Raw genomic sequence first — 27,211 nt, forward strand, 5'->3', positions numbered from 1 at the left:
CTTATAACATCATAGAGGAAATAGAACGTTGACGCGAGACTATAAAGCTCGAAACTCACCTGCTCACTTTGTAGCGAGTAAGGAGTTGTGTTTTCAACAGTGTTTACGGTGTGTTTGCAGTTGTTGATAGCATTTTGATCGTGTTGATTATGGGACAGCGACTATCTAGTAAAGAGAACGCTAAGGGAGGTGGTGAGTGCGTGCACTGGGGAAATCTCTGTACACCACTGACACCCACCGACCACAAGGCGGAGCACCACCCTCGTCCTGACGAGACGCCTGGGGGTATCGGTGAGGGAGGCAGACAGGAGAGAAGGGAGAAGGAGAAGAAGAAAAAGAAGAAGAGGAACTTTCGAAAGTTGGTTGCCTCTTTCTTTTGTTTTTCTTGCCCCAAATCCACCAAAGCTCAGGGTGCGCAGGTGGAACAGGGTTTGGTGGAAGAGGACACTGATGAACCCCCATCCAGGAGCTGTACTGAAGGTAAATGATAAGCAAAACATAAAAAGGTCTCTTAATCATTTACAAAAATATATAAATGCCTCATTACAATCATACATTTAAAAAAATGCAGATCAATTAGCCTACTTACTCTATGTGATAAATAGATGAAACAGTTTGAAGACTAATCTTTAAAGATGTCAAGTAACCAAATTTCCTCTAAATAAATAATATGTGTATGGAATATTTTATTGATATTATTTTATTAAAACAAGCTTTTGGTTGATATTCCTCTCTTTAGATCAGACTTCTCTACAGGACGTCATCCTTACTGTAGAGGACAATGATCATCAGGAACCTCCTTCCAGTAGTCCTGAACTCTCTCCTGCTACTGATGATGACCAGCAAGTGGAGGACGTCCTGTCTCAAGAGCAGGATAGTCCAGCCAGTCTGTCAGTGGGTGAGATCTCACCACATCTGCTGAGACAGCTGGACCGTGTGGAGATCAAGAGGATCGAGTGTGAGTTTACTGCCATAACCCAAAATAAAACACGTACAAAAATATTATTTAAGGAATATAAATGTAATTAATTTAAATAATGCAGCTGTAACATTTCTTTTAGTATTAAAAGGTTAGTATTTAAAAGGTTTTTTAAGGCACAAACATTCTATACATTTTTTAATATGTGATTAAAAGTCATTAAAAGTATATTATTTATATGAGAATTAGAAACAACGTTCTAACAACATTTAGAATAAACATGCAACAATGTAGCACACTGCTTTATTACACAATACAAAAATAATAGTAATAATTGTAATAATAATTTTTTAATAGACCACATTGGCTGGAAATACGCCAGCGGCAAGAAGATAGGGGAAGGAGGATTCGGCTCTGTCTTTGAAGGGACCAGATGCAAAGATGGCCTTCAGGTTGCTGTGAAATTGACAGCAAAGACAAAGAACACCCCATACATCAGCCTTGTAAGTAGACTGCAGTCTATGTCTTTTCCTCTTAATCACTATTCTCAATTTATGACATTATAGATGAATCACAAATATTTCAATAGACTCAAAATCCTCATTTGAGAAAGCACTTCCATCTTATTATCATTAAATTGTATCTTCTAGCCTAACCATCACAGACCAGTTCCTCTTGAGGTGGCCCTGACACTCATGGCCAATCAAGGGCCCAGATGTCGCCACATCATAGAGCTGCTGGACTGGCAGGACCATCCAGACAAGTACGTCATGGTCTTGGAGCGCCCGTTGCCCTGCATGGACATGCACAGGTTTTGGATGAATAAAGGCAGACTCTTCAGTGAGGAGTTGGCGCGTCACCTAATGTGTCAGGTGATTGACGCTGCTGCCATCTGCTGTTCCCGGGGAGTCTTCCACAGGGATGTCAAGATGCAGAACCTCCTGGTCAACACAGAGACACTAGAGGTCAAATTAATTGATTTCGGCTGTGGGGACCGCCTGATAAGCTCATCCTACAAAACCTACTCTGGTATCTATCTTTCAAACTTATAGTTAGGGATTTAAACTCAAGTTTCCAGTTACACCATGTCTTAATCAAATGAGACATAGCGAGATATTAACAATGCATTAACAATTCTAAATTATTTTTGTTGCCTAAAATGTAATGCCATTTCAGTCAGAGTAAAGTAAGAAAACATGCAGTGGTAAAGCAAACTTTGAAACACAACAAACTCTGTCCTCCAGGAACAAAAAGGTACTGCCCCCCGGAGTATTTTGAAAAGGGAGAGTACTATGGGAAGCAGGCAACGGTGTGGTCGCTGGGGGTGCTGCTGTTTACTATGATTACCAGCCTTTTCCCAGACAGCAGCGACATCGAGTTGATGGATGCCGATGACTGGTTCCAGCCGGGCTTCTCAGATGGTGAGAATTTAATTACAACAAAGAAGGACAATTGAACTGTTAAACATGCAAAACAGAGATGACTGTGTTTTTTTTAAAAGATGTTGTTATGGATAATTCAGGAATCAGTTTAAAGGGGTGATGAATTAAGAAATCAGCTTTCCCTTGCGCTTTTGATATGTAAAAGGTCATGGGAATATAAGAATATTCTGTACGTTTCAGAGCTGAAAACTTCCTTGTTAGTCAAAGAAAAGCTTTTATAGACACCAGGCCCAGAAAACGATCGTGTGCTTCCTCCTGACATGATCGTGCGGTGAAACACACCTCTACAGAATAATAAGCAGGTCTAAATCAGTAGCCCTGCCAACCGACTCATGGAGCTGATCGGCTCGCGCTAGCCAACAGCAATAAACATGCGGAAGAAGATAGCAAGATATTGCGCTATTCCTGGTTGTGGAAGAACCAACACAGTCGCTGCATAAGCTTCCTTCGGATCCTAATATTAGGACATTTCACTGCAGAATCATTTGTAAACAAATCTCAGGTCGATGCTGGATTTGCAGACATTTGAGCTTAAAACACAATGCTGTTTTTTCTATATTGGATCTGACAGGAATGGTGCAACACACTTATGTGAGTAAAATGTGTTTTTTTATATGTAATAATATTGCATTCTTATAGATTGTTTTTATTATGTGTAACGTTACGTGTTTAACAGAACATACCTTAAGCACGCTGGACTTGCAGCATCCCAGGGCTATCCGTTTTCCAGACGGGCTACCAAAAATTAAGCCCATTGGCAGGCCGATGAATCTCAAATAGTAAAATAATATTCCTTTCGTTATCTGCGCTGTTCAATCTATCTTAACCTGACATTTGAAAGGAACGCGCGCACAACTTTATATCGACCAATCGGACGGGCCATGTAATACAAAAATAATAGCCGAATCGCGGGTGGATGAGAAATAAATAATTGTGTTTGTTTGATAAAGACATGTACGATCCCTGTGGTTGAGAGAATCATTCGGTTGCTGCTTTCAAAACAATCCCTCCCTCATGTGAACTGACAAGAACATAGATATGACAGCGGAGCTGAAGCTCATTAAATATGCAAATCTTGTCCAATCCTAGCCGTTTACTTCCAAGTCTCCAGTGCAGCACACCCATCAAAACCCAGCGTTTTGGGGAGATCCTCAAAACCAGTGTAGAAAATAGCCTATTACTTATTAATTATGATGTTTTTGAATGTAAAAACCACATGAATGTCATTAGTTAACCTCAGACAACAGTATATATATTTTTTTAAAGCCAAGTTCATGACACCTTTAAAGTTGAAGGTAATGATCAGACATATATCCATCTTTCTGCACAGAATGCTGTCGTTTTATTCGGGGTTGCCTGAAGAGCGAGCCAGAGCAGAGGCTTCATCTGGAGGAGATGCTCTCTCAGGACTGGTTCAAGGTACTGAGTCTAACTTAAATAAGTTTGAAGACTTATTGACATTTTCTTGTTTTTTGGCTTTTTGTTTGTTGGGATTGATTATCTGAATATAGTCATCAGCGTTCTTTCAATACCTGCTTCAACTGTCATATAGTCAATCCTCATGCACTGCACAGATGACAAGCTGTATTTCTATACTTTATGAAATATCTTTGTCTAACTTGTACAATTTATAAATATTTTTCAGGTCCCCCTGTAGGTCATGAAGAGGGTCAGCCTTGCGTCTGGCGGGCTGACATGATGGCCACTCCGTCCCTCCAGCCTTAGCGTCTTGCGGGGCTGGCAGGCCTCGGTTGCGCCTGGCGCCTTGGCTTGAGGCAGTAGTTTTAGCGTCTTGCGGAACTACTCGTCTAGGGATGTGTACATATTGTAAATAGTTAGTTTAGTTTAAGTTAGTCTTTCCATCCTCCAGCCTTAGCGTCTTGCGGGGCTGGCAGGCCTTGGTTGCGTCTGGCGCCTTGGCTTGAGGCAGTAGTTTTAGCGTCTTGCGGAACTACTCGCCTAGTGATGTGGTTGGCAAATGGTTTATTTAGTTTTAGTTAAGTTAGTTATGTACTGCACCATCCAATCATATTTTAGTAATGGAGTCACACTCAGCTTTCCAGAGGTCCCTGTCAAGCCATCTCACAAGTTCCTTGCACTGACAGCTCAGAGGTTCCGCTCCTTGCATCCACTTTCTCACAGAGCTCACTCTCAGCTGCCGTGAGCACAGCAAACCTGTCAGGGCTGCTCCAGAAATGCTAGTGAAGGCCATAAAGGTTCATGTCACTGCTGCTGCAGAACCTTCCGAGGCCCCACAGAGGTCCAAGTCACAGGCACCAAAGAGGTTACTTGACAAGGTACCTTTTCAGAGCTGTCCTGATCACAAAACTTCTTGTCCAGGCTTGAAGGTTCTTGCTGCTGCAACCCGAGAACCCACTATAGCCCCACAGCTGTCATAGCAGCCCCAGTTGAACAGCTTCCAAGCAGTTCCTAACATGATGGAGATGCAGATTCATGCCACGGCTGTCAAAAATTCCCAGCCAAGGCCATCCCACTGCTTCTTGTCATAGCCTCAGCCAGAGCTGGTGTCTAAGGCTGGTCCAGTCCCAGGGCTCTTCTATCAACCTCCCTGGTCACAGAGATCCTGGCTAAAGCAGCTCTGGATCAAGAAGTCTCTCACTTGACTGCATCAGAAGATCCTTTCCTGGTCCCAGTTCTTCCTGTCACTGGTGTGATTGACCCAGGAATATATTACACCTGTGTGCTACATTAAACTGCAATGTTTGTGAAAAAAAAGCACAAAATGTGTTATTTTATTGGAAAAACTCATAATAATCTGTAAATATGACCTATTCAGATCATGCTTCAGGTTAAGCATCTTATTTTATCAGCTTTCACCAGGTAAGTAAATACCAGGTAAGTAACATCTCAAAAAGGAGTTATAGCAGGTGACCCTACATTTGCTATTTGAAGTTAAAAGTGTGTGATAACAGTCAAATGGCAAATTTGTGTAAAAACAGGATTTGAAAAGGAAATAAAAATGGGTTAGTGGCCGATATCTTTATAAGAAACTGCAACAAAATCAACATACAAAACTGCCAATTTTTCCATATGTTGCAATCACTATGATCACAATGTGTAACTGCTTTTACGTGCTCATTGTTTCCAACTGTACAAGTGTGGTGAATCGACATTACTTTGCCACAGTCACCTCTGAGAACAGATTACTGTTAATTGTAACATAAACATGCATTTTCTATAAAGCTGCTTCTAAACAATATGTATAGTAAAAAGTGCAATGTGAACTGAAGTAAATGTGTGATATCACTGTCTGAAACTGTAGACTTAAAGACTTACAAACCATCCACTAAACAAAGCGTATCAACTAGCATGCCATATAACATACCTCAGTGGGAAATTTACCATCAAAAGGCATGTGACTCCATTTTATAACATCCAGGACGATATTTTCACTCAGTTGCATTTATGTAATATTGCCATTGTGCAAATAAACAACAAATATTACCTGAGGGAGAATTCAACAACATCTTGCATCATTATATTAACTATTCCAGTTTGTTTTACACAACTCGTTCAGCTTAATATGTCAACTCACTGTAATTTCAAATAAACTTTATTTTTACATAAACTGAGTCTGAATTGATCACACATACAATTAAAAAAAATCTCTAAATGAGAGAAATAGCCTTAATAGGTTTCCAACCTTTAAGCTACGGTCTTTACACAACATATTTGAACAAATACTCACTGTACAATACAGTATAACAATGTGCCTTCAGAATACAGTGATTGCTTTCATTGTTTCTTTCTAAATGTCCCAAATACAGTGCAAAAGGAGCCCCACGTCCGATGGGAAATTTACCATCAAAAGGCATGTGACTCCATTTTATAACATCCAGGAGGATATTTTCACTCAGTTGTATTTATGTAATATTGCCATTGTGCAAATAAACAGCAAATATTATCTTTAAATGAGGGAGAATGCTAGCCTAGAAATCGTACTCGGTTACTTTCGTAACCTTGGTTCCCTTTCGAGAGAGGAACGAGTATTACGTATGGGAAAAACTCCTTTTCTCGAGAATGTGAAGCAAAATTTTATTAATAAAGGTATCTATGTAAAGCGCAGTGAGCTGCACGGCCATAGCCCAGCGCGAGGAGCGCTCTGATTGGCCGGGCCGCGGCAACTGCAGGAACCTATGGTGAGGCGGCTGAGAGGAACGAACCAATGGGGGGCGTTCCAGAACACAATGTAAAGCGCCGTGTGTGCTGACTGACCCAGTATACCCAAAGCACATGTTAATAAACCACCGATAGACCGACAGAGGCGGCTTATAAGGGGAATGAAGAACCGGAAGAGTCGGTTCGTTTGAACAGCTGATCGGACATAGTCGGATCTTATGATGAATGAATAAGTGCTTGAGGGCTAATGTGTACAGGCCAAAACATAAGGCAATCTGTTTGTCAGGGTCTAGAAAGAGCCTAGATGGAGAGAAGCCCTGCTTGTAGAGCTGGAACCTCCAACTTGTAGAATCTGATAAAAGTGGACGGAGAGGCCCAGCCTGTCGCCGCACAGATATCTTCCAAAGAAATGCCACACGACCAAGCCCAAGATGAGGCCATGCCTCTAGAGGAGTGGGCTTGAATGCCTGTAGGACAGGTTAGGTCCTAGACCTATATGCTAGTGGGACTGCATCCACTATCCAGTGTGAGAGTCTGTTTCATGACAGCACAAACTTTAGTGCGGCCACCGAAGCAATGAAGAGCTGATCCGACTGCCTGAAGGGGGCGGAGCGCTCTAGATACAATCTCAATGCTCTGACTGGGCAGAATAGGTTTGCGTCTTATTCTCTCTGAGACGATAGCACTTTCAGCATAAAACCATGCCTCGGTTTGAGCACAACCTTGAAGTTGCTGGACCCAAACTCAAGACAGGAAGGGCTCACGGAGAGTGCAGGTAAGCCACCCACTCGCTTAACCGAGGCCACAGCCAGCAGAAAAACGGTTTTGAGTGATATTTGCTTTAAGCTCGTGGTCTGAAGTGGTTTGGAGGGGGAACCCTTCACGGCCTCCAAAACCATGGCGAGGTCCCAAATAGGGACCGAGGTAGGGGCAAGGCGGGCTGAATCTCCTGGCCCCTTTAAGAAAACACACAATAAGATCACTTTTCCCTAGTGAATGTGCCGCGATCGGAGCGTGGCTAGCTGCTATGGCGGAGACACACACCCCGAGTATGGAGGGGGGACGACCCGCGTCCATTAGCTCTTGGAGAAAGCGAGCAGTTCCGCCAGTTCGCATGAGTGTGCGTCGATGTTTCGCGTAGCACACTGGTTAGAAAACCACTGACCACTTCAAAGCAGAGCTGCCAGATAGCAGGGGCTCTAGCTTCCGAAATAGTGTTCATAACCTGTCAGAGAGGTTCCCGGATACCGTTGATGGGCCATACGTGGAGGGCCCACAGCTCGGGATTGGGATGCCAGATCTTCCCTTTCGTTGGCGGAATAGGCCATGGGGCTGTGTCTGACAGCTGAAACAGTTTGGAGAACCATATGCGGTTCTTCCAAAGTGGGGCTATTAAAAAGCACAGGCTTGCAGCTGGATCGCGATTGGAGGGAGCATATAGAGGGAGTCTGGGCCAACATGGGCCAGGGCATCCCTGCGTTTGCAGAAAAAAAATATTGGGCAGCGTGTGCTGTGTGAGCTGAATCGTTTGCGGGTAAAGGGACCATCCCCCTGGGGACATGGGTCCTCTGGATAACATGTCCGGACCCTGATTCAGAATACCTGGCACGTTAGCCGCCCTTAGGGAGCTCAGATTGTGCTCTGCCCATAAAAGGAGATGCTTAGCCATGCAGTGAAGAGAGTCTGATCTCGGCTGCCCTAGCGATTTTATGTACGCTATCAAGACATGGTGGTTCTTATGCCGTAAGACGCTCGTTGAGTCTTGAGTCTATGACAATGACTGTACTGATAAGCCTGCCCCTCGAAGGCGAATCTCAAGAATGGCCTGTAGAGGGGGTTATCGTAACGTGAAGTATGCGTTTTTCAGATCTATTGAGAAAACCCAATCCCCGGGGCGAATGTGCGCGAGGATTTGTTTCACCGTCAGCACCTTGAAACGAGCGTGTCATAAGTGCTTTGTTCAGATGCCTGGAAAATGGGCCTGAGACCGCCATCCATTTTCGGCATGAGGAATTAGCGACAGTAAAAACCTGACTCGCTAGCGTCGGGTGTACTGTTTCCGCCGCTCTCTCCTTTAACAGTTTCAATGCCTCAGCGAAAAGCACGTGACTGACACTTTTTGTTACTGAGGGCTCGACCACGGCTTGAATCGCGGGGTCTGCGAGCAAAACTGTAGTGAGAACCTCGTTTTATATGTTCAACACCCAATATTATATACCAGGAATGGCCTGCCAGGCCTGGGCTCGTGAAGCCAGGGGCTGAATTAGATTCGGGGGCTGGCCGCTTAGTAATAGGGGCCTGTTAGCCGGGTTGCTTGTGCTGTAACACTGCTTGTAACACTGTGGGGATAGTGTTAGTTTTGGCGGTGCAGGCTTTGCAGTGGGTGCGCGCCTCACATTTATATTGTGTGTGCGAGAGTGAACTTTGTGAAAAGTGCTTGGGTGCAGGAGTGCAGACTGTAAAGTGGGCACATTTCCTACATAGAAAGCTCTTTTGTGTGTAGTGTAAACAATGTGTAGTGGCGCACAACCTACGTAGAATACCCACGGTGCAAACCAGTGAGCAAATCCACAGGGGTAAAAGCACACAGCATTAGTGTGCAGGCGGGCGTGTTTAACACAGGCTAGTTGACTGCAATATTTCATCTCCAGTCACTTAACTTAAGGGAACTGGGAGAATGTAAGGAAGTGCGGGTGGTATGTGAGCCATTCCACAATGCCGTTATGTTCTAGTCTAGACTGAAAGCGCGCATGCAGACAAGCGTGTTTGACCACAGGCTAGTTGACTGCAATAAGGCTAGTTGACTTTACATGGTGTAATCCGGCCGCGGCAGGATTTATTTGTGATTTTGTGAGGCTGAATTAACAGTGCTTATGTAGGGGTGCACACTGTGTAGTGGACACTTTGTCTACAGTGTAAAAACCTTTCCAGCCGCCTGAATAAAGGGGACTGGAAGTGATAGAGTGAAAAAAGGGCTTAGCTTGGCAGCCATTTTCCGACGCCCTTATGCTCTGACAGTGAGCGCGTGCTATGACGTAAGTCGCGCTCTAGTCAGCAACGCGCTGTGGAAGGGGCGCGCGCGCGCTATCATGACAAGGCAGCCATTACAACTTCCTTGGCAGTAAGCGAGCGCTGCAGCGACATTGTTCTTGACATACCCAACAGCCCGAGCTCGCTCGTCTAACTTACTCTAGTATTCTCTGTCCGCAGCGCTTCAGCACGACGGCAGTAGAATGAGCACGGCGAGAGCTTCGGCTCGAGTTAGTTTATTCACTCTAGTATTCTCTGTCCGCGGCGATAGAGCGACAGAACGAGAGAATTGGAAGCGTGAGGAAAAACTCTGTCCGCGGCGCTTCTAGCACGGCGAGAGCTTCAGCTCGAGCTTGTTTATTCACTCTAGTATTCTCTGTCCGCGGCGATAGAGCGACAGAACGAGAGAATTGGAAGCGTGAGGAAAAACTCTGTCCGTGGCGCTTCTAGCACGGCGAGAGCTTCGGCTCGAGTTTGTTTATTCACCCTAGTATTCTCTGTCCACGGCGATAAAGCGACAGAACGAGAGAATTGGAAGCGCGAGGAAAAACTCTGTCCTTGGCGCTTCTAGTACGGCGAGAGCTTCGGCTCGAGTAAGTTTATTCACTCTAGTATTCTCTGTCCGCGGCGATAGAGCGACAGAACGAGAATTGGAAGCGTGAGGAAAAACTCTGTCCGTGGCGCTTCTAGCACGGCGAGAGCTTCTGCTCGAGTTTGTTTATTCACTCTAGTATTCTCTGTCCGCAGCGATAGAGCGACAGAACGAGAGAATTGGAAGCGTGAGGAAAAACTCTGTCCGCGGCGCTTCTAGCACGGCGAGAGCTTCGGCTCGAGTAAGTTTATTCACTCTAGTATTCTCTGTCCGCGGCGATAGAGCGACAGAACGAGAATTGGAAGCGTGAGGAAAAACTCTGTCCGCGGCGCTTATAGCACGGCGAGAGCTTCGGCTCGAGTTTGTTTATTCACTCTAGTATTCTCTGTCCGCGGCGATAGAGCGACAGAACGAGAGAATTGGAACTGTGAGGAAAAACTCTGTCCGCGGCGCTTATAGCACGGCGAGAGCTTCGGCTCGAGTTTGTTTATTCACTCTAGTATTCTCTGTCCGCGGCGACAGCGCGACTGAACGAGAATTGGAAGCGTGAGGAAAAACTCTGTCTGCGGCGCTTCTTCAGCACGGCGAGAGCTTCGGCTCGAGTTAGTTTATTCACTCTAGTATTCTCTGTCCGCGGCGATATCGCGACTGAACTAGAGAAGAGGAAGAGTGAGGAAAAACTCCGTCTGTCCGCGGCGCCTCCTCAGCGCGACGGTATAGTGACGAGAGCTTCGGCTCGAGTTCGCCTATTCACTCTAGTATTCTCTGTCCGCAGCTGTAGCGTGACGGAATGAGAGAAGAGTGAGGACAACTCTGCGGCAGCGGCGGAAGAAGAGCCGCGGCGGCGGCAGAGTGAAGAGAGCTTCGGCTTGAGTGTGCTCATGTCCTCTAACATTCTCTCTTTCCGCGGCGCTATTCAGCGCGACGGAATGAGAGCAGAGGGAGAGTGAGAAGAGCTCCGTCTTTCCGCGGCGCTTAACGACGCGGCGGAACGAGAGAGTCCTCGAATAGAACAAGCCTGTAAGCTCTAGAAGTGGCGTTGCAGCGGCAACACACACACAAACACATTACAACACTCAACATAGACACAGTTTAAAGGATATATAACGCCGGATGGCGTAGCTGGAACGGCAGAGAAGGCGGAGAGGGAGTCCGTCGTCCTCAGCTGCAGGTTCCGCTGGTGCCTTTTCAACGGCGGTGCTTCTTCCGGAGATCAGCGAAGGTATCGCTGAAGGAGATAAAATCTGACACCTATGGCGAATTAGGGTCTTATATAGCCTCCTGTATGCAAATATAAGCACCTTTTTCGGCGGGCTTCTGGAACGCCCCCCATTGGTTCGTTCCTCTCAGCCGCCTCACCATAGGTTCCTGCAGTTGCCGCGGCCCGGCCAATCAGAGCGCTCCTCGCGCTGGGCTATGGCCGTGCAGCTCACTGCGCTTTACATAGATACCTTTATTAATAAAATTTTGCTTCACATTCTCGAGAAAAGGAGTTTTTCCCATACGTAATACGAGGAACCTCTCTCGAAAGGGAACTAGACGCACCCTAGCGGCAGCAAATTTAATTTGCCCGCAAGTGTCGTCTAGGAACTCTCAATACCATTCTGAGCTGTGTTCCTCAAAATCTGGACGGCCCAATCACATCATGTATAGAGTCAGCGGGCGGGACCATAATGACTACGGCCGAGTTGCGTTTGCGTGCTTCTAGTAAACAGAAACTGGCGAACGTCTTTCAAATCAGCTCTGACCGCGACTCTAGAAGACTTGGAGTTAAGCTTTTCTCTGAGAAAAGAACAAAGAACGGCACTGAAGTCATTCTTAAAAAGGGAAGATGTGTTCGTAGTTTAGCCGACCGGATACGGCGAATGTTTAATCAGTCAGCGAGCTCTGCTTCACCTTCGTTGCTCTGGTTGGTGTAGCGCTATCCTATCGCGTGCAGAGGGAGTTTGAAAGACAACCGTTTATCCCGCCCCTCGGATTGGGCCCTGACTATGGTGAGTTTCCAGACCAAACATCTTGATGTGGGTCTGGCTTGTCAGGCTAGGAAAATGCAACAACATCTTGCATCATTATATTAACTATTCCAGTTTTACACAACTCGTTCAGCTTAGTATGTCAACTCACTGTAATTTCAAATAAACTTTATTTTTACATAAACTGAGTCTGAATTGATCACACATGCAATGCAAAAATCTCTAAATGAGAGAAATAGCCTGTTTCCAACCTTTAAGCTACGGTCTTTACACAACATATTTGAACAAATACTCACTGTACAATACAGTATAACAATGTGCCTTCAGAATACAGTGATCGCTTTCATTGTTTCTTTCTAAATGTCCCAAATACAGTGCAAAAGGAGCCCCAACTAAGTATTGAGTGCTGTATACTCATACTTTTCATGTTCATACTCTTCAGATTTCTAAAAATTCTTATTGTATTGGTCTTAAAGGGGTCATACAATGCCATTTTTGCAAGTTAATATGATTCTTTAGTGTCTTTGTAATTCTTTAGTGTCTTTGAAACTTTGTAATATACTTTAAATATGCACTATGTAGTATTTTTGCAGTAAAATATCCAAAAACCACTAGGCCGGTGTTATATATTTTGTTCAGTTGAGTACCTACAATCTCCCAAATGTTACCAACTATTTGTAAATTGTGAGAAAATTGCTATTTTAACTAAGGTCCCGGGACGTGTCAGCATAGAGTTTGAGGGAGTCGCCTGTCAATCGCGTCATATCTGCGCTACCCTCGGTTTCGGGTTTTATTTGGCAGGAGCGCTTTACTCTTAGCCATGTGAACAAGTGAATGCACGGAGTAACGTCATAACATCATTTTCAACACACTTAAATGTATCTAATATGATAAACAGAGCTGCATTACCTCATAATCATAACCAAAAGAGCGGATCAGTGCAGGCGCCCGGCGACTGTGTCTCATCCCGTCATAATAAAAGTCCCGGTGCTCGCGAGCCGTGTGCTTGTTTAACAATCGTTCCAGCAGCCATGCTCAGCTCCACAACACTCGGCTCTACTCTGCTTTACACTACAGTAACGTGCATGCATGAACGTGATTTCTGCCCGAGTCCTATTTTCCACCAGCTGTGAGGTGAAGACCACATTGAAGACCCAAGATGCTGCGCTCACACTTTGTGTCATCAAATTACGCATTTGTTTTGAATAGGTGCACTCCAGTGGACGGAAAGTTGCATAGTGCACCTTTAATTACAAATTCTCATTAGTATTGTAACTAAGCAAACACTAATTTTCCTGGTCAACAACTCTGTATTCAGCAAGCCATTTCAGTGCATGTGTCTTTAATGCAAATGAGCTTTGCTCACCCCGCCCCTCTGTTCTGGGGGAGTTTGACACACATGGGCGCATTGCCATCACAGCAATGAAGGGGACAGAATGACTACTTGAGTCTCTGTGGACACATCTGTGCAACCGTATCAATTTGAACCGGAGTTGGACTCGGGACAAGATAATAGCGCCAACAAAATCTGACAATTAAGCCTTGAACGGGACGTTTCAGAATAGTTGGTTAACGTAATGTCACATTATTGTTTTATTAGGATCCCCATTAGCGGCCCATTTGATGGCAGCTAATCTTCCTGGGGTCCTCTTTTAAAATAATTCACAAGATAAAATCACATAAAACAATAAGCAACACAAATTACAATCAAAATAATTCAAACATTGCACTTACATTCAGAGAACATGACATTTAAAAGAACAAGACAATTTACAGCTGGCACTAGATCATTTGCAGCAATTCCTGAAAGAAAAAAAAGTTACTGTCCTCTTAAATTTGTATTTGTTCTGAATTCTGCGTGATGAGATAGAAAGTCTATTCCAAATAGATATTGCTCTGTATGTGATGTGCGTTTCAAAAAATTTGTCCTGGGAAGCAGAAGTTTTATATCACCACCTAGTGCCTTCCTGGTGGCGTATAGGTGTCCACTTCCTACAAAAACAAACTGCTCAGAGAAAAACTGTGGCTGTTTTGTAAATACTGCATTCCACAACATTAAAATTAATCGTAATTTAATTTTGTCGTCAACTGTGAGCCAAGAAAGACGTTTATGCATCAGGGCCACATTAGTCTTTAAAGAGCACTGGAGGACAGTCCTTGTCGCCCTATTTTGTGCCACTTGAAGCTTACGAAGATGTTTTAGTGATGTAGACGACCATATAATTGGACAGTTTTCTAAATGGCACAGAACAAGCGACAGGACCACCTGTTTAGCAATGGACATAGGAATATATGACATACATTTTCTGGACATTGCAATACCCTTCTAGCCTAGAAATCTAGATGCACCCTAGTGGCAGCAATTTTAATCTGCCCGCGAGTGTCGTCTACCAACTCTCAATACCCTTCTGAGCTGTATTCCCCTAACTCTTGCCGGGCCAATCACATCATGTATAGAGTTGGTGGGCGGGGCCATAATGATGACGGCTGAGTTACGTTTGCGTGCTAAACACAGAAACTGACGAACGGTGGTCTTTCGATTCAGCTTTGACCGCGACTCTGGAAGACTTGGAGTTAAGCTTTTCTCTGAGAAAAAAAAATAAGAACGGCACTGAAGTCATTCTTAAAAAGGGAAGATGTGTTCTGAGTTTTGCCGACCGGATACGGCGAATGTTTAATCTATCAACAAGCTCTGTTTCACCTTCGTTGCTCTGGTTGGTGGTAGCGCTATCCTATCGCGTGCAGAGGGAGTTTGACAGACAACCGTTTATCCCGCCCCTTGGATTGAACACTGTCAGTGGTGAGTTTCCAGACCAAACATCTTGATGTGGGTCTGGCTTGTCAGGCTAATACCCTTCCCCATTTTAGCTATCATTCCATCAATATGAGCTGAAAAAGACAAGTAAGAATCCAAGGTGACGCCCAGTAACCTGGCTTGCGTCACTTGTCTTAGCTGCAGCCCATTGACTGACAAGTTCAGAGATGGCTGGGTAGTTAATTTTAATCTTTTCCAGAAAAGCATAGATGTTGATTTGTCTACATTTAAAAGTTGTTTTCTTTTACCCACTTGCTTATATTCTGCAAATCATGATTTAGTAGATTTGATTTCTGCAGAACAGTACAGTGTGGAATCATCTGCATACATAACAACTGTTAAATGTTTCACAATAAAAGGTAAACCATTTGTAAAGATCAAGTAAAGCAAAGGCCCGAGGCAGCTACCCTGGGGCACACCACAATGTATTGTCTTAGTAGATGAATATTGACCATTAAAGAACACCCGCTGCTTCCTATTGAATAGGTAACTCGCCATCCATGACAGAGACGAAGGTGTAAAACCATAACATTCAAATTTTTGAAGCAGTATTTTGTGATCTATCAGGTCAAACGCTGCACTGAAGTCCAATATCACTGCTCCTACTAATCTGTTTGCATCAATTTCTTCTAACCAGTTGTCGGTCAAATGAGTTAAAGCAGTACATGTGGAGTAACCCTCCCGATATGCATGCTGGTACTTAGTGATCAAACTATTAGAACATTATTTTTTATAAACTTGTTCAAAAGCAATCTTTTCCATGACTTTGCTGTGTAAAAGTAATAGACTGATAGCTCGGCTATTCTGTCCTGTAAATGTGGCTCTTTTATTTTTAGGCAGTGGTATGATTTTAGCCTCCTTCCATTTCTCAGGAAATATGCCCTGCAACATGCCCTGCAACGTAAGGTCACATTGATTGATCTTTGTATGTACTGGCAGGGTAATGTTAGCATAGTGAGATAAGATGCTATGTGTTTACTGATGTATACGTTAGTTCAATGACAGATTGATGTTACAGCTAATGCCAATAAAAACATTTTTTCTGTTAATGTCGGTTTGTCGTAGCGTTATCTATGCAGTGTAATAGTTACAACACATTTTTTTACAGTAACAGACACCGTTATAAACCATCTACAAAAGTAAGCTTAGTGTATTGTTACCACGTCCATGTTAACTTTATCACCAGTGTAGGCTACACAGTTTGTAATAACACAATAGACAATAACCATAATGTGTTGATAATGTGGCAGACCTGACCTGTTGAAGATAGACGGCATTCATCCCTCCTGGGCTGGTGCTGCTCTTCTCTCTAGTAATTTGGCACATAGTCTTAGAGCTAAACCTTGACTCACTGGGGCCCAGGTCAGGAAGCAGACAAACTGGCTAAACCAACCGTCTGCTAGCTGTCTCACGTCACCAAAGTCAGCTAAATCCCAGCACATAGAGACTCTTTCACCTAGATATTATCATATAGAGACTGTGTCTGTTCCCCGACTTAGTAAATACAAAAAAACATCAAAACCATTCAACAGTAAAAATTTAATTGATGTCCAACAAATAAACAACAGATATAATACAGATGAACAATTGATAAAGCTTGGGTTGCTGAATATTCGATCCCTTTCGCCAAAAACGCTTGTTGTCAATGATATGATTATAGATCATAACTTAGATGTGCTGTGTTTGACAGAAACCTGGCTAAAACCTGACGATTACATTACTTTAAATGAGTGCACCCCCCGAGATTATTGTTACAAACATGAGCCACGTCTGAAAGGTAAAGGGGGAGGTGTTGCTGTAATTTATAATAATATTTTCAGTATTACTCAGAAGTCTAGTTTCAAATATAATTCCTTTGAAGTTTTGGTGCTTTATGTAACGCTGTGTAGTGTAAATGATAAATCCCTTCTGACATTTGTGTTGGCTACTGTATACAGGCCACCAGGGCACAATACAGACTTTATCAAAGAATTTGCTGGTTTTGTATCAGAGTTAGTATTAGCTGTAGATAAAGTACTAATTGTTGGGGATTTTAATATCCACGTAGACAATGAAAAAGACGCATTGGGATTGGCATTTAGAGACATTCTAAACTCTATTGGAGTTAGACAACACGTATCGGGACCCACTCATCACCTTAATCATACTTTAGATCTAATAATGTCACATGGAATAAATGTTGATACTGTTAAAATTCTGCAGCAGAGCGATGACATCTCAGATCATTACCTAATATCGTGTATACTTAATTTACCTAAGGCTGCAAAGCCATCCCCTCGCTTCAAATATGGCAGGACGATAACCGCTGCGACTAAAGATTGCTTTGTACATAATCTTCCTCATCAGTTCCATCTCCTCAGCATTACAGATAGCCAAGAGGAACTTGATGCTGCAACAGAAACTATTGACTCTCTCTTTACTAGCACTTTAGATATAGTTGCTCCCCGGCGCTTAAAGAAGATTAAAGCAAATAATCCAACGCCGTGGTACAACGAGCACACTCGGGCCCTTAAAACAGCAGCCAGAAAAATGGAGCGCAGCTGGAAGAAAACAAAACTAGAGGTTTTTCGCAATTTGTGGAAAGAGAGCATGATTGCATACAGAAAGGCCATAAAAACTGCTAGATCTGCTTATTTCTCAACTCTTTTAGAAGAAAACAAACACAACCCTAAGTATTTATTCGATACAGTGGCTAAATTATCAAAAAATAAAGCTTCAGCTTCTGATGTTTGTAAACAACACAGCAGTAATGACTTTATGAACTTCTTTACTAGTAAGATTGATAATATTAGGAATAAAATTATAACCATGCAGCCGTCTATTGCAGTATCACTTCAGACAGAGCATTGTAGTGTCACTGAGGAAAAATTACACTCATTCACTGCTATAGGAGGAGAAGAATTGGCTAAACTTGTAAAATCATCAAAATCAACAACATGTATGCTTGACCCTATACCGACTAGGCTATTAAAAGAGATACTTCCAGAGGTCATAGATCCTCTGCTTAATATCATTAATTCATCTTTGACATTAGGATATGTACCGAAAACTTTTAAGTTGGCTATAATTAAACCACTTATTAAAAAAACGCAACTTGATCCTAAAGAATTAGTCAATTACAGGCCAATCTCGAATCTACCGTTTTAATCAAAAATACTAGAAAAGGCTGTGTCTTCACAATTATGTTCTTTTTTAGAAAGAAATGGTATATGTGAGGATTTCCAGTCCGGATTTAGACCGTATCATAGTACCGAGACTGCTCTAATTAGAGTTACAAATGATTTACTCTTATCATCTGATCGTGGTTGTATCTCTCTATTAGTGTTACTCGATCTTAGCGCTGCATTTGATACTATCGATCACAATATTCTTCTGAATAGAATCGAAAATTATGTTGGCGTTAGTGGAACTGCTTTGGCATGGTTTAAATCATACTTATCTGACCGTTATCAGTTTGTAGCAGTAAATGAAGAGATGTCACACCGATCACAAGTTCAGTATGGGGTACCGCAAGGCTCAGTGTTAGGACCGTTGCTTTTCACACTTATAACACTGTAGATATCATTAGGAAACATGGCGTTAGTTTTAATTGTTATGCTGACGATACCCAGCTCTATATTTCCTCACGCCCTGACGAAACCTACCAATTCACAAGATTAACAGAATGCATAGCTGATATAAAAAATTGGATGAATAGTAATTTTCTGCAACTTAATTCAGATAAAACAGAATTTTTAATTATTGGACGGAAAAGCTCCACAAGTAGTAACCGAGAATACTGTCTAACACTTGATGAGTGCTCTGTCAAGCCCTCGTCGTCAGTGAGGAACCTGGGTGTGCTCTTTGATACCAATCTTTCATTTGAAAGCCACGTTTCTAGCATCTGTAAAACCGCATTCTATCATCTTAAAAATATATCTAAATTACGGCACATGCTTTCAATGCAAAATGCTGAACAGTTAGTGCATGCGTTCATGAGCTCAAGGCTAGATTATTGTAATGCTCTACTGGGTGGTTGCCCTGCTCGCTTAATAAACAAACTCCAGCTAGTCCAAAATGCAGCAGCTCGAGTTCTTACTAGAACCAGGAAGTATGATCATATTAGTCCAGTTCTGTCAACACTGCACTGGCTCCCTATTAAACATCGCATACATTTTAAAATCTTGCTTATTACTTACAAAGCACTAAATAGTTTAGCTCCCCGGTACTTAAGCGAGCTCTTAACACATTATACTCCATCACGTCGATTGCGGTCTCAAAACTCTGGCTGTTGTACATTTATCGTCTTGGTGACTAAGAATAACGAAGGGAGACGTTGCTTCGTTTTCGACGTTTAATGAAAAAAAAAACAAACAAAACTAGAGTGAATACAGCGTGTGCTTGCTCAGCAAATCATTCACAAGATGGCTCCTTGCTCAAGCTCCTGAACATCAACAAAACAGTCACGTGACCTTTCACCATGGCACACTGCATCTTGGGAAATGAAGTCCGTTTCAATACAATTCACCAATCATAATGACACATAGATTGTTTTTAACCACATATGAATCTCACACATGAGCTATTAATCTTAATGCTGTTTATTAATGTTAACTTATTCATCTTAACTTAACTATTCTTTTAAATGATCTTCCAACAAATAAATTCTCAACATCCTCCCCCCCATAAACTACAGTTTATATAATTTCCAAAGGATACAAAAGCTGGATGGGTCTCCGCAGAACAGTCCCTGAACTTGTGCGAACTGCACATGACCTCACTAGGCCATCACGACCCGGAAACAGTTCCTCAATTCTTCCTAGCCTCCAGCTCTGCCTGGGAGTGTTGTCTTCTCCGATGAGTGCAACATCTCCGACCTTCAGCAGAGAAGGCTGTGGGGTGTCACAGCGATGGGCCGACTTCAAATCCAGCAAATACTCTCTCCGCCATCGGTTCCAGATGTTGGTCATAAGTCTTTGTCTGTAGCGCCACCTCCTGTTCATCTCCTCCTTGCTTGCTGTTGGATGGTTAGCCTCAGCTGGACATGGCTTAGGAGGCAAGCAGGTCAGTCTCTGACCCACCAAGAAGTGAGCAGGTGTTAGTGGCTCTGGCTCATCCACATCATTGTGCACATAAGTGAGCGGCCTCGAGTTAATTATGGCTTCAGCTTCAGTCAGAATGGTGCACATTTCTTCAAAGTTAAGTTTAGCTCTGCCAAGCACTTTTCTGAGAATAATTTTGACTGATCTTACCAGCCGCTCCCAGAATCCGCCCCACCAGGCTGCTCTTTCAACGATGAACCGCCAGGTTATGCCCTTCTCTGAGAAGAACTCCCGCAGCTGTGGGTCTTTAATTCCTTTCCAGAGCTCCTTCAAATCTTGATCAGCTCTCTTGAACGTCTTGGCATTATCGGAATAGATCACCTTACATAATCCTCTTCTCGAGATGAATCTTTTCAACGCTAGCAGGAAGTTCTCTGTAGACATATCTGAGACCAACTCTAAGTGGACTGCTCTGGTCACAGCACAAGTGAAAAGTGCTATATACGCTTTTGTCATAACGCTCTGTGTCTTCACATAGAGTGGCCCTGCGAAGTCCACCCCAGTTGTCTCAAATGGCGGTGACTCTGTTATTCTGTCTCTTGGCAGTGGTGCTGTAGTCTGCTGTCCAGCCTTTGCCTTGAATTTCTTGCAGAGTACACATCTGGACACAACCTTCTTCACTACCTGTCGTGCCCTCAAAATCCAATACTTCTCTCTTGTCTGCACTAAAGTGTCTCGTACACCCGCATGCATTATCTTCTCATGTTCATACTGCACCAACATTTCTGCGTATCGGTGGTTGTTGGGCAAAATCCAAGGGTGCTTTTCTCTGTAAGAGAGATCAGAATACTGGAGCCTTCCTCCCACACTGAGCAGCTCATCTTCATCCAGAAATGGTTTTAGCTCTCGGATTCTGGAGTCAGTGTTGGGACATTTCCCTGCTTTCAGCAGATCAATTTCAGAGCTGAAACTCTGGTTCTGAATCACTTTTATCCAGTGTTTTCCTGCTTCATTCAGCTCTTCTGCCGTCAGTTCACCACTGAATTTTGTGCTTGAGCGGGTGTTGGTGATAAACCTCTTTACCCAGGCTGTCACTCGGAGCACTGTTTTTAGTTTGCTGTATTCCTCCAGACATAAAACAGGGCTTAAAAGGTCTGGGTCTTTGGTGACAAGCTGTATGGCAGTCTGGTATTTGGATCTGAGTTCAGACCTTACCTCATCTTCCTGAACATCTTCCCGAGTGTTCTCTGACTGATCAGGTGACATCAGACCACAAGGACCATTCCACCACATTGTGCTCTGCTTCAGGTCCTGCACAGTTAGGCCTCTGGTGGGGAGGTCAGCTGGATTCATATTCCCTTTGCAATGAGACCATGACTGCGGGTCAGTTAGAGACTGGATTTCTGTGACTCTATTTGCTACAAACTGTTTCCACTTATGAGCAGAACCACAAATCCAATGCAGCACTATCATTGAGTCTGTCCATAGTCTGAGTTGTGTCTTGTCTAGTTGCAGTGCTTTCATGAGGGTGTTCCCCAGCCTGGCTGCTATTACAGCACCCATTAGCTCCAAGCGTGGCAGTGTCATCCTTTTGAGTGGAGCCACTCTGGACTTGGATGCAACCAGGCTTATGGTGACCTCTCCTTCCTTTGTTTCTCCTTGAAGATAAGCAACTGCACTATAAGCCCTTTCACTCGAGTCACAGAACACATGTAGCCTTAACTCTTGACCGTCCTGATGTGGCATGTGTGTTTGGTACCATCGTGGGATTGAGACCTGATGCAGCTGAGGGAGCTCTGAACACCACCGTTGCCATTTTTTCGTCAGATCAGGTGGCAGTTCCTCGTCCCACTTGAGCCCTCTCTCCCACATCTCTTGGAACAAGCACTTAATCCTGATGGTGAAGGGAGTCAGGAATCCTAGAGGGTCAAAAATGCGTGCAGAAGACTGCAAAACACTTCGTTTTGTGTTTTCTCTGTCTTTTAGAATATCAAGCAGCCCCCTGAGGTCGAAAACAAAATCATCAGTGCCCGGTCTCCACACTAAACCCAGCACCTTCAGCACAGACCCGTGTGGTTCTGGCTGCACAGCACAATCCATCGAGCTCTTCTGCCATTTTTCTTTGAGCTCAGGAGAGTTCGTCATCCATTTACATAGCTCCATGCCTGCAGCAGACATAATGTTCCTGGCTGTTGTTGTCACTGTATGTGCCTCTATCACCTCACTTGCACTTGAAATAAAATCATCAACATAGAGTGAGGAGCGGAGGACTTCTACAACTTGTGGGTGTTCTAACTCATACTGTCTCAAATGCTTCCTAATGGTGGCTGCGAGTAAGAATGGGCTTGATGAAGCTCCAAACACCACTCTCGTCATTCTGAGTATGCGCAGCGTCATGTCCTTCTCCTCTTTTGGTGGTCCTATGAACCACAGAAATCTCACAGCGTCCCGATCTCTTTCTGAGAGTGAAATCTGAAGAAATGCTTTCTTGATATCTGCCATATATGCGATTTCATGCAGTCTAAATTTGATCAAAATACTCATCAGATCTGGATTCAGATTGGGACCTGTTAAGAGACAGTCATTTAGTGAGGGACTTCTATCTTCGTGGGATGATGCATCAAATACAACCCGCAGTTTCGTTGTCGTCTTATCCTCTCTCAATACAGCGTGATGAGGTAAGTAATATGTCTGACTGCCTTGTGGTGATGCATGCTCCCTTGGCACATCCTCAGCCATTCCTTGTTTTAAGTAGTCCTCCACAACTTCATTGTATCTGCTGTAGAGTGTGACATCTTTGCTTAGTTTCCTTTTTAAACTCTCAAGTCTCTTTTTTGCGATGCGGTAATTGTCTTGGAGTGGAGGATGATGATGTCGCCATGGCAACTCCACTTCGTAACGCCCATCCTTGAAGATGGAGGTTTCCTCGAACCGCTGCAATGCTTCTACATCCTCTGGGCTCTCAGACTTCTCACTTGTGATGCCCAGGGACTCAAGCTCCCAGAATGCATGCAGCTGTTTATCAATCTGTGCATCCTCGCTAAGCTGAATATGCATGCAGGTTGTCTCTGTCATGCTGGACACTGCTACTGGGCCTTGCACTGCCCATCCGAAAGTGCTCTCCAGTGCCACTAGGCTCTTTGTCAGTCTTTCTACTCTTCCTGATACTATCTGCCAGTAGTAATCAGAGCCAATTAGCACAGAAAGCTCAGTTTTATCATCTCCAGCACAGTCTGCTAGTTGAAGACCTCTGCTTTTCATTTCCCTTTGTATATGTTCACCAGGCACTTTCATCAGCGCTGTGCACACTTTGGGGGTGACAACTGCCTCTATTTCAATTCCCTGCTGATTATCCCAAACATTCTTCAAGCTGAGCTTCACTATGTTGCGACTCACCGTTGTTGGAGCAGAGGAGCCAAATGTGTGAAGAGTAAGTGTCCCTTGTCTAGTAACAGGTAGCTGCAGCTCCTTCACCACATTCTCATGCACAAAACTCCCCTGACTGCCTCCATCTAGCAAGCAGCGGACCATCTTCCTGCTTGTGGGTCCTATAACCCATGCCTTGGCGGTCTGTAGCAGCACAGTGTTCTCAATGTCAGGTTTGCCTTTCTCTGCTTGGGGAATTACTGAGGAAATAACAGTGTCAATGTTGGCAGCCGCAGCAGGTGGAGATGCCTCATTTTTCTCACAAATGGCTGTATGATGCCTGCCTCCACATGTGGCACATGACATTCCCTTTGACCTGCAAAACCTGGCGATGTGTTTGGACCCCAGACACATAAAGCACCTGCCAAGCTTCTTCAGTTTTTCCTTGCGTGCCGACACTGAGTGGTCTGGACATTTTTCAGATTTGTGTTCAGCGCTATCACAGAACAGGCAGTTTTGCATTTTCTGGTCAGCAATGTGTAGTGCAGCTGCAGATGTCATGCTTGGTTTCTTTAATTTCACATCACTGGCTGAATATGATTTGCTGCACGTTTTGTTAGCAGACTGATTTTCTCTCTGGTTGTATGATTTCATCATTTGTAAAGTTCTCTCTCGGCTCTGAACCTCTTTCTGCAGGAACTTCAACACATTAGGCACATTCCACTCATCATCATCATCCCCTCTGTGACGGCTGTATTCAAGAGCCATGTCGTCTGGCATCATTCGGAGCAATATTGGGCACAACATACCACCATAGGTGTCTGATACCACTCCCAACGACTCCAGGCTTCTGACTTGAATTTCACAGTCATCATATAACTGCCTTAATGCCCTGACATCAGATGATTTCTTAACAGGAGAGAGATTCAGAAGCTTTGACATGTGAGCATTTACAATGAGATCTTTCCTTCCAAATCTGCTTTTTAGAATATCAACTGCAGCATCATAGTTACTGTCTGTCAATGTGAGTCCTGCTACTGCTTTTGCAGCCGTTCCAGTAAGGTAAGTTTTCAGGTAGGTAAACTTTTCCTTTTTACAAAGTGCATTGTTGCTATAAATAGCAGTCTCATACTGGCTCCAAAATTCCTGCCATTCACTAACATCTCCGCTGAACTTCTCAATTTGTAGCTTGGGCAGTCTCACAGTCGGTTTATTTGCGCTACTATCACTTGACAGAGCAGGCCTTGGGTTACTCACAGTATCATGTTCTCGGATCACTCGGTGAGCTCGCGCTTTCATCTCGATGACGCGGTCTCTGTATTCCTCTGCGAGTTCAATCTCCGCCTCCACGTCCTCCAGCGAAGTGTGTTCCTCCACTATGCTGTCCAGCTCGCGTAAACTGTCCTCCTTTGCTGACAACACGGCTAACATGTCCCGCACACGATCGATATCCTTTTCTTCCTTTAATAATTCAACGTCGATCTGGTTCAGCAGTCTCGTTGTGGAACTCCGTATTGTCCGACGCTTTCTTTTGGACCTTTCAAGTTGTTCCACACCGGCCGGTCGCTCTTCGTTATCTTCGTCACCCATAGCTTTCTGCTTCCCGGGTTTCGGCACCAAAAATGTTGTACATTTATCGTCTTGGTGACTAAGAATAACGAAGGGAGACGTTGCTTCGTTTTCGACGTTTAATGAAAAAAAACAAAAACAAAACAAGAGTGAATACAGCGTGTGCTTGCTCAGCAAATCATTCACAAGATGGCTCCTTGCTCAAGCTCCTGAACATCAACAAAACAGTCACGTGACCTTTCACCATGGCACACTGCATCTTGGGAAATGAAGTCCGTTTCAATACAATTCACCAATCATAATGACACATAGATTGTTTTTAACCACATATGAATCTCACACATGAGCTATTAATCTTAATGCTGTTTATTAATGTTAACTTATTCATCTTAACTTAACTATTCTTTTAAATGATCTTCCAACAAATAAATTCTCAACACTGGCCAGTTGATCATACCTAGAATATCTAAATCAACTGCAGGTGGTCGATCATTTTCCTATTTAGCTCCTAAATTGTGGAATAGTCTTCCTAGCATTGTTCGGGAAGCAGACACACTCTGTCAGTTTAAATCTAGACTAAAAACACATCTCTTTACTTTGGCATACACATAGAACATTTTTAACTTTCATTATTCAGATCAATTGACTGATTGTTAGGCTGCATTAACTAGGTCAGCCGGAACCGGGAAAACTTCCCATAACACCTGATGTACTCGTTACATCATAAAAAGAGTGGCATCTACGCTAATGTTAGTCTCTCTGTTTATCCCGAGGTTTATCCCGGATCTGGGCCCTGTCCGGATCGGATGGTGGACCTGCCTGGACATGACCAACGCATCCTGGAGTGTCTGCTGAGCCGTGTCAAATGGTGTCTCCTCCGAATTTGCCTCACTTGCACGACATGCTCAAAACCCGTCTTCGACGCAATAATTCGGATCTTTCATGTATTCATACTCTTGTGTAATCGACGCCCCATCCTAAATAAATCTGTCTCTTCCGTGATACCCTGAAAATTTTGAATAATCCGATCTAATATGATTTCCGAACTGTAAGGTTGCCAGAATAATAATCTTACACGGTGTGTTAATAGGCCAGAGGAGAACTGGCACCCCGACTGAGTCTGGTTTCTCCCAAGGTTTATTTTTCTCCATCACGCCCTGATGGACTTTTGGTTCCTTGCCACTGTCGCCTTTGGCTTGGCTTGCTCAGTTGGGGACACTAAAAATATGATTAAAGTTATTCAACTTATTATACAAATAAAATGTATGAATTAGGTCTTATTTAATTCTATAAACTATAATACTGATCTGCCAACATTGTCGCTATATGATAAATTAAAATAAGCTGATAACACCACTGTTTTCTCCAGTACGACTGTACAGCCAAATCTAATTTTGTCGCAATATTATCCTGTTTGACACTGTGAAGCTGCTTTGACACAATCGTGATTGTAAAAGCGCTATATAAATAAAGTTGATTGATTGATTGTTGTTCATTACCAACGTGGGATTATGAATTACGCCTGTTTCACACCGCAAGCATGAGCAGCGCGTGAGCAGCACTTCAGCGTAACTACACCGTGACTGCAGCTGCAGACGCGCGAGAGTATTCACACTGGAAGCGTTGGTGCAGCGTCACAGCCGCGGCTCCCACAATGATAGAGCCTATACCTTGAGTATTAAAGCAGCACTAGGTAACTTTTCAACCTTCATAATATATATTTTTTAAGACTCTTGTGATGATAAATCGACTTACAATAGGTTGAATGACACGTCTGCCATAGCCTGATGGGGTCTGTATCGTTTTTAATCGTACTTTTAAACTTCGGGTTTCGGGTAGTAACCCGAGAAAAAGAAAAGAACTACAAAATTCGACGTACATATACGTCACTTCCACCAACACACACACTTCCTTACATTCGGACGTGCGAGCCCAACTTTGTTCGTCGGATAATATAGTCATGTCCGAAGCAGCAGAGACAAATAAGAAAGAAAAGGTTTTGTTGGAGGAAAGCAATAAGAGGAAATGAAAAAATGATGGGATTAAAGGCAGGACGAGGATCAAAATGTGACCAGCGTTTGCTCGTCGGCGTGAGCTGAAGGAGGCGTGCCCGACCGATGCTGTCATGCTTGTTACGGTGAGCTACCACTCAAACATTGAACTAAAGTATCATATAGATTCTGTAAAACGGTAACCAATAGACTACTATAATGACGCTGGCTTGTAAACGTGAGCATCATGATTATTTGGCGTTTGAAAAAAATAAAACCCATGAAATTATATTCATATGACATGCTGAAACATGCCACTGACTGTAACGTTACCTGGGATGAAGACATTTCAC

At 43.6% G+C, this 27,211-nt stretch overlaps 2 protein-coding genes across 3 annotated transcripts; one reads left to right on the forward strand and one right to left on the reverse strand.

The window, feature by feature from the left end:
* Nucleotides 1-25,929, forward strand: LOC137046395 (serine/threonine-protein kinase pim-2-like). Of its 2 annotated transcripts, none has more exons than XM_067423589.1 (7): nucleotides 1-480; nucleotides 740-958; nucleotides 1,277-1,422; nucleotides 1,570-1,948; nucleotides 2,164-2,340; nucleotides 3,692-3,780; nucleotides 25,641-25,929. In XM_067423589.1, the coding sequence occupies exons 1-7, from the start codon at nucleotides 150-152 to the stop codon at nucleotides 25,875-25,877; spliced, it is 1,578 nt and encodes a 525-aa protein (XP_067279690.1). In that variant the 5' UTR covers nucleotides 1-149; the 3' UTR covers nucleotides 25,878-25,929. The 2 variants fall into 2 exon arrangements, with proteins under 2 accessions (XP_067279690.1, XP_067279691.1); XM_067423590.1 differs by lacking the exon at nucleotides 25,641-25,929 and adding an exon at nucleotides 4,007-4,984.
* LOC137046394 (uncharacterized) lies at nucleotides 19,282-25,750 on the reverse strand. The gene has a single exon (XM_067423588.1). The coding sequence runs from the start codon at nucleotides 24,886-24,888 to the stop codon at nucleotides 19,588-19,590; it is 5,301 nt and encodes a 1,766-aa protein (XP_067279689.1). The 5' UTR covers nucleotides 24,889-25,750; the 3' UTR covers nucleotides 19,282-19,587.
* Nucleotides 25,930-27,211: the final 1,282 nt, after the last annotated feature.

Source organism: Pseudorasbora parva, chromosome 18 (assembly GCF_024679245.1).
Source record: "Pseudorasbora parva isolate DD20220531a chromosome 18, ASM2467924v1, whole genome shotgun sequence".
In the NCBI taxonomy this organism is placed as follows: domain Eukaryota; kingdom Metazoa; phylum Chordata; class Actinopteri; order Cypriniformes; family Gobionidae; genus Pseudorasbora; species Pseudorasbora parva.

Excerpts from the sequence above, each read along its gene's own strand:
- LOC137046394 (XM_067423588.1), bottom strand. The coding sequence starts at position 24,888 with ATGGGTGACGAAGATAACGAAGAGCGACCGGCCGGTGTGGAACAACTT.
- LOC137046395 (XM_067423589.1), top strand. The coding sequence starts at position 150 with ATGGGACAGCGACTATCTAGTAAAGAGAACGCTAAGGGAGGTGGTGAG. Across the intron at positions 959-1,276 it reads GGAGATCAAGAGGATCGAGT|ACCACATTGGCTGGAAATAC; the intron begins GTGAGTTTACTG and ends ATTTTTTAATAG. Across the intron at positions 2,341-3,691 it reads CCAGCCGGGCTTCTCAGATG|AATGCTGTCGTTTTATTCGG; the intron begins GTGAGAATTTAA and ends CTTTCTGCACAG.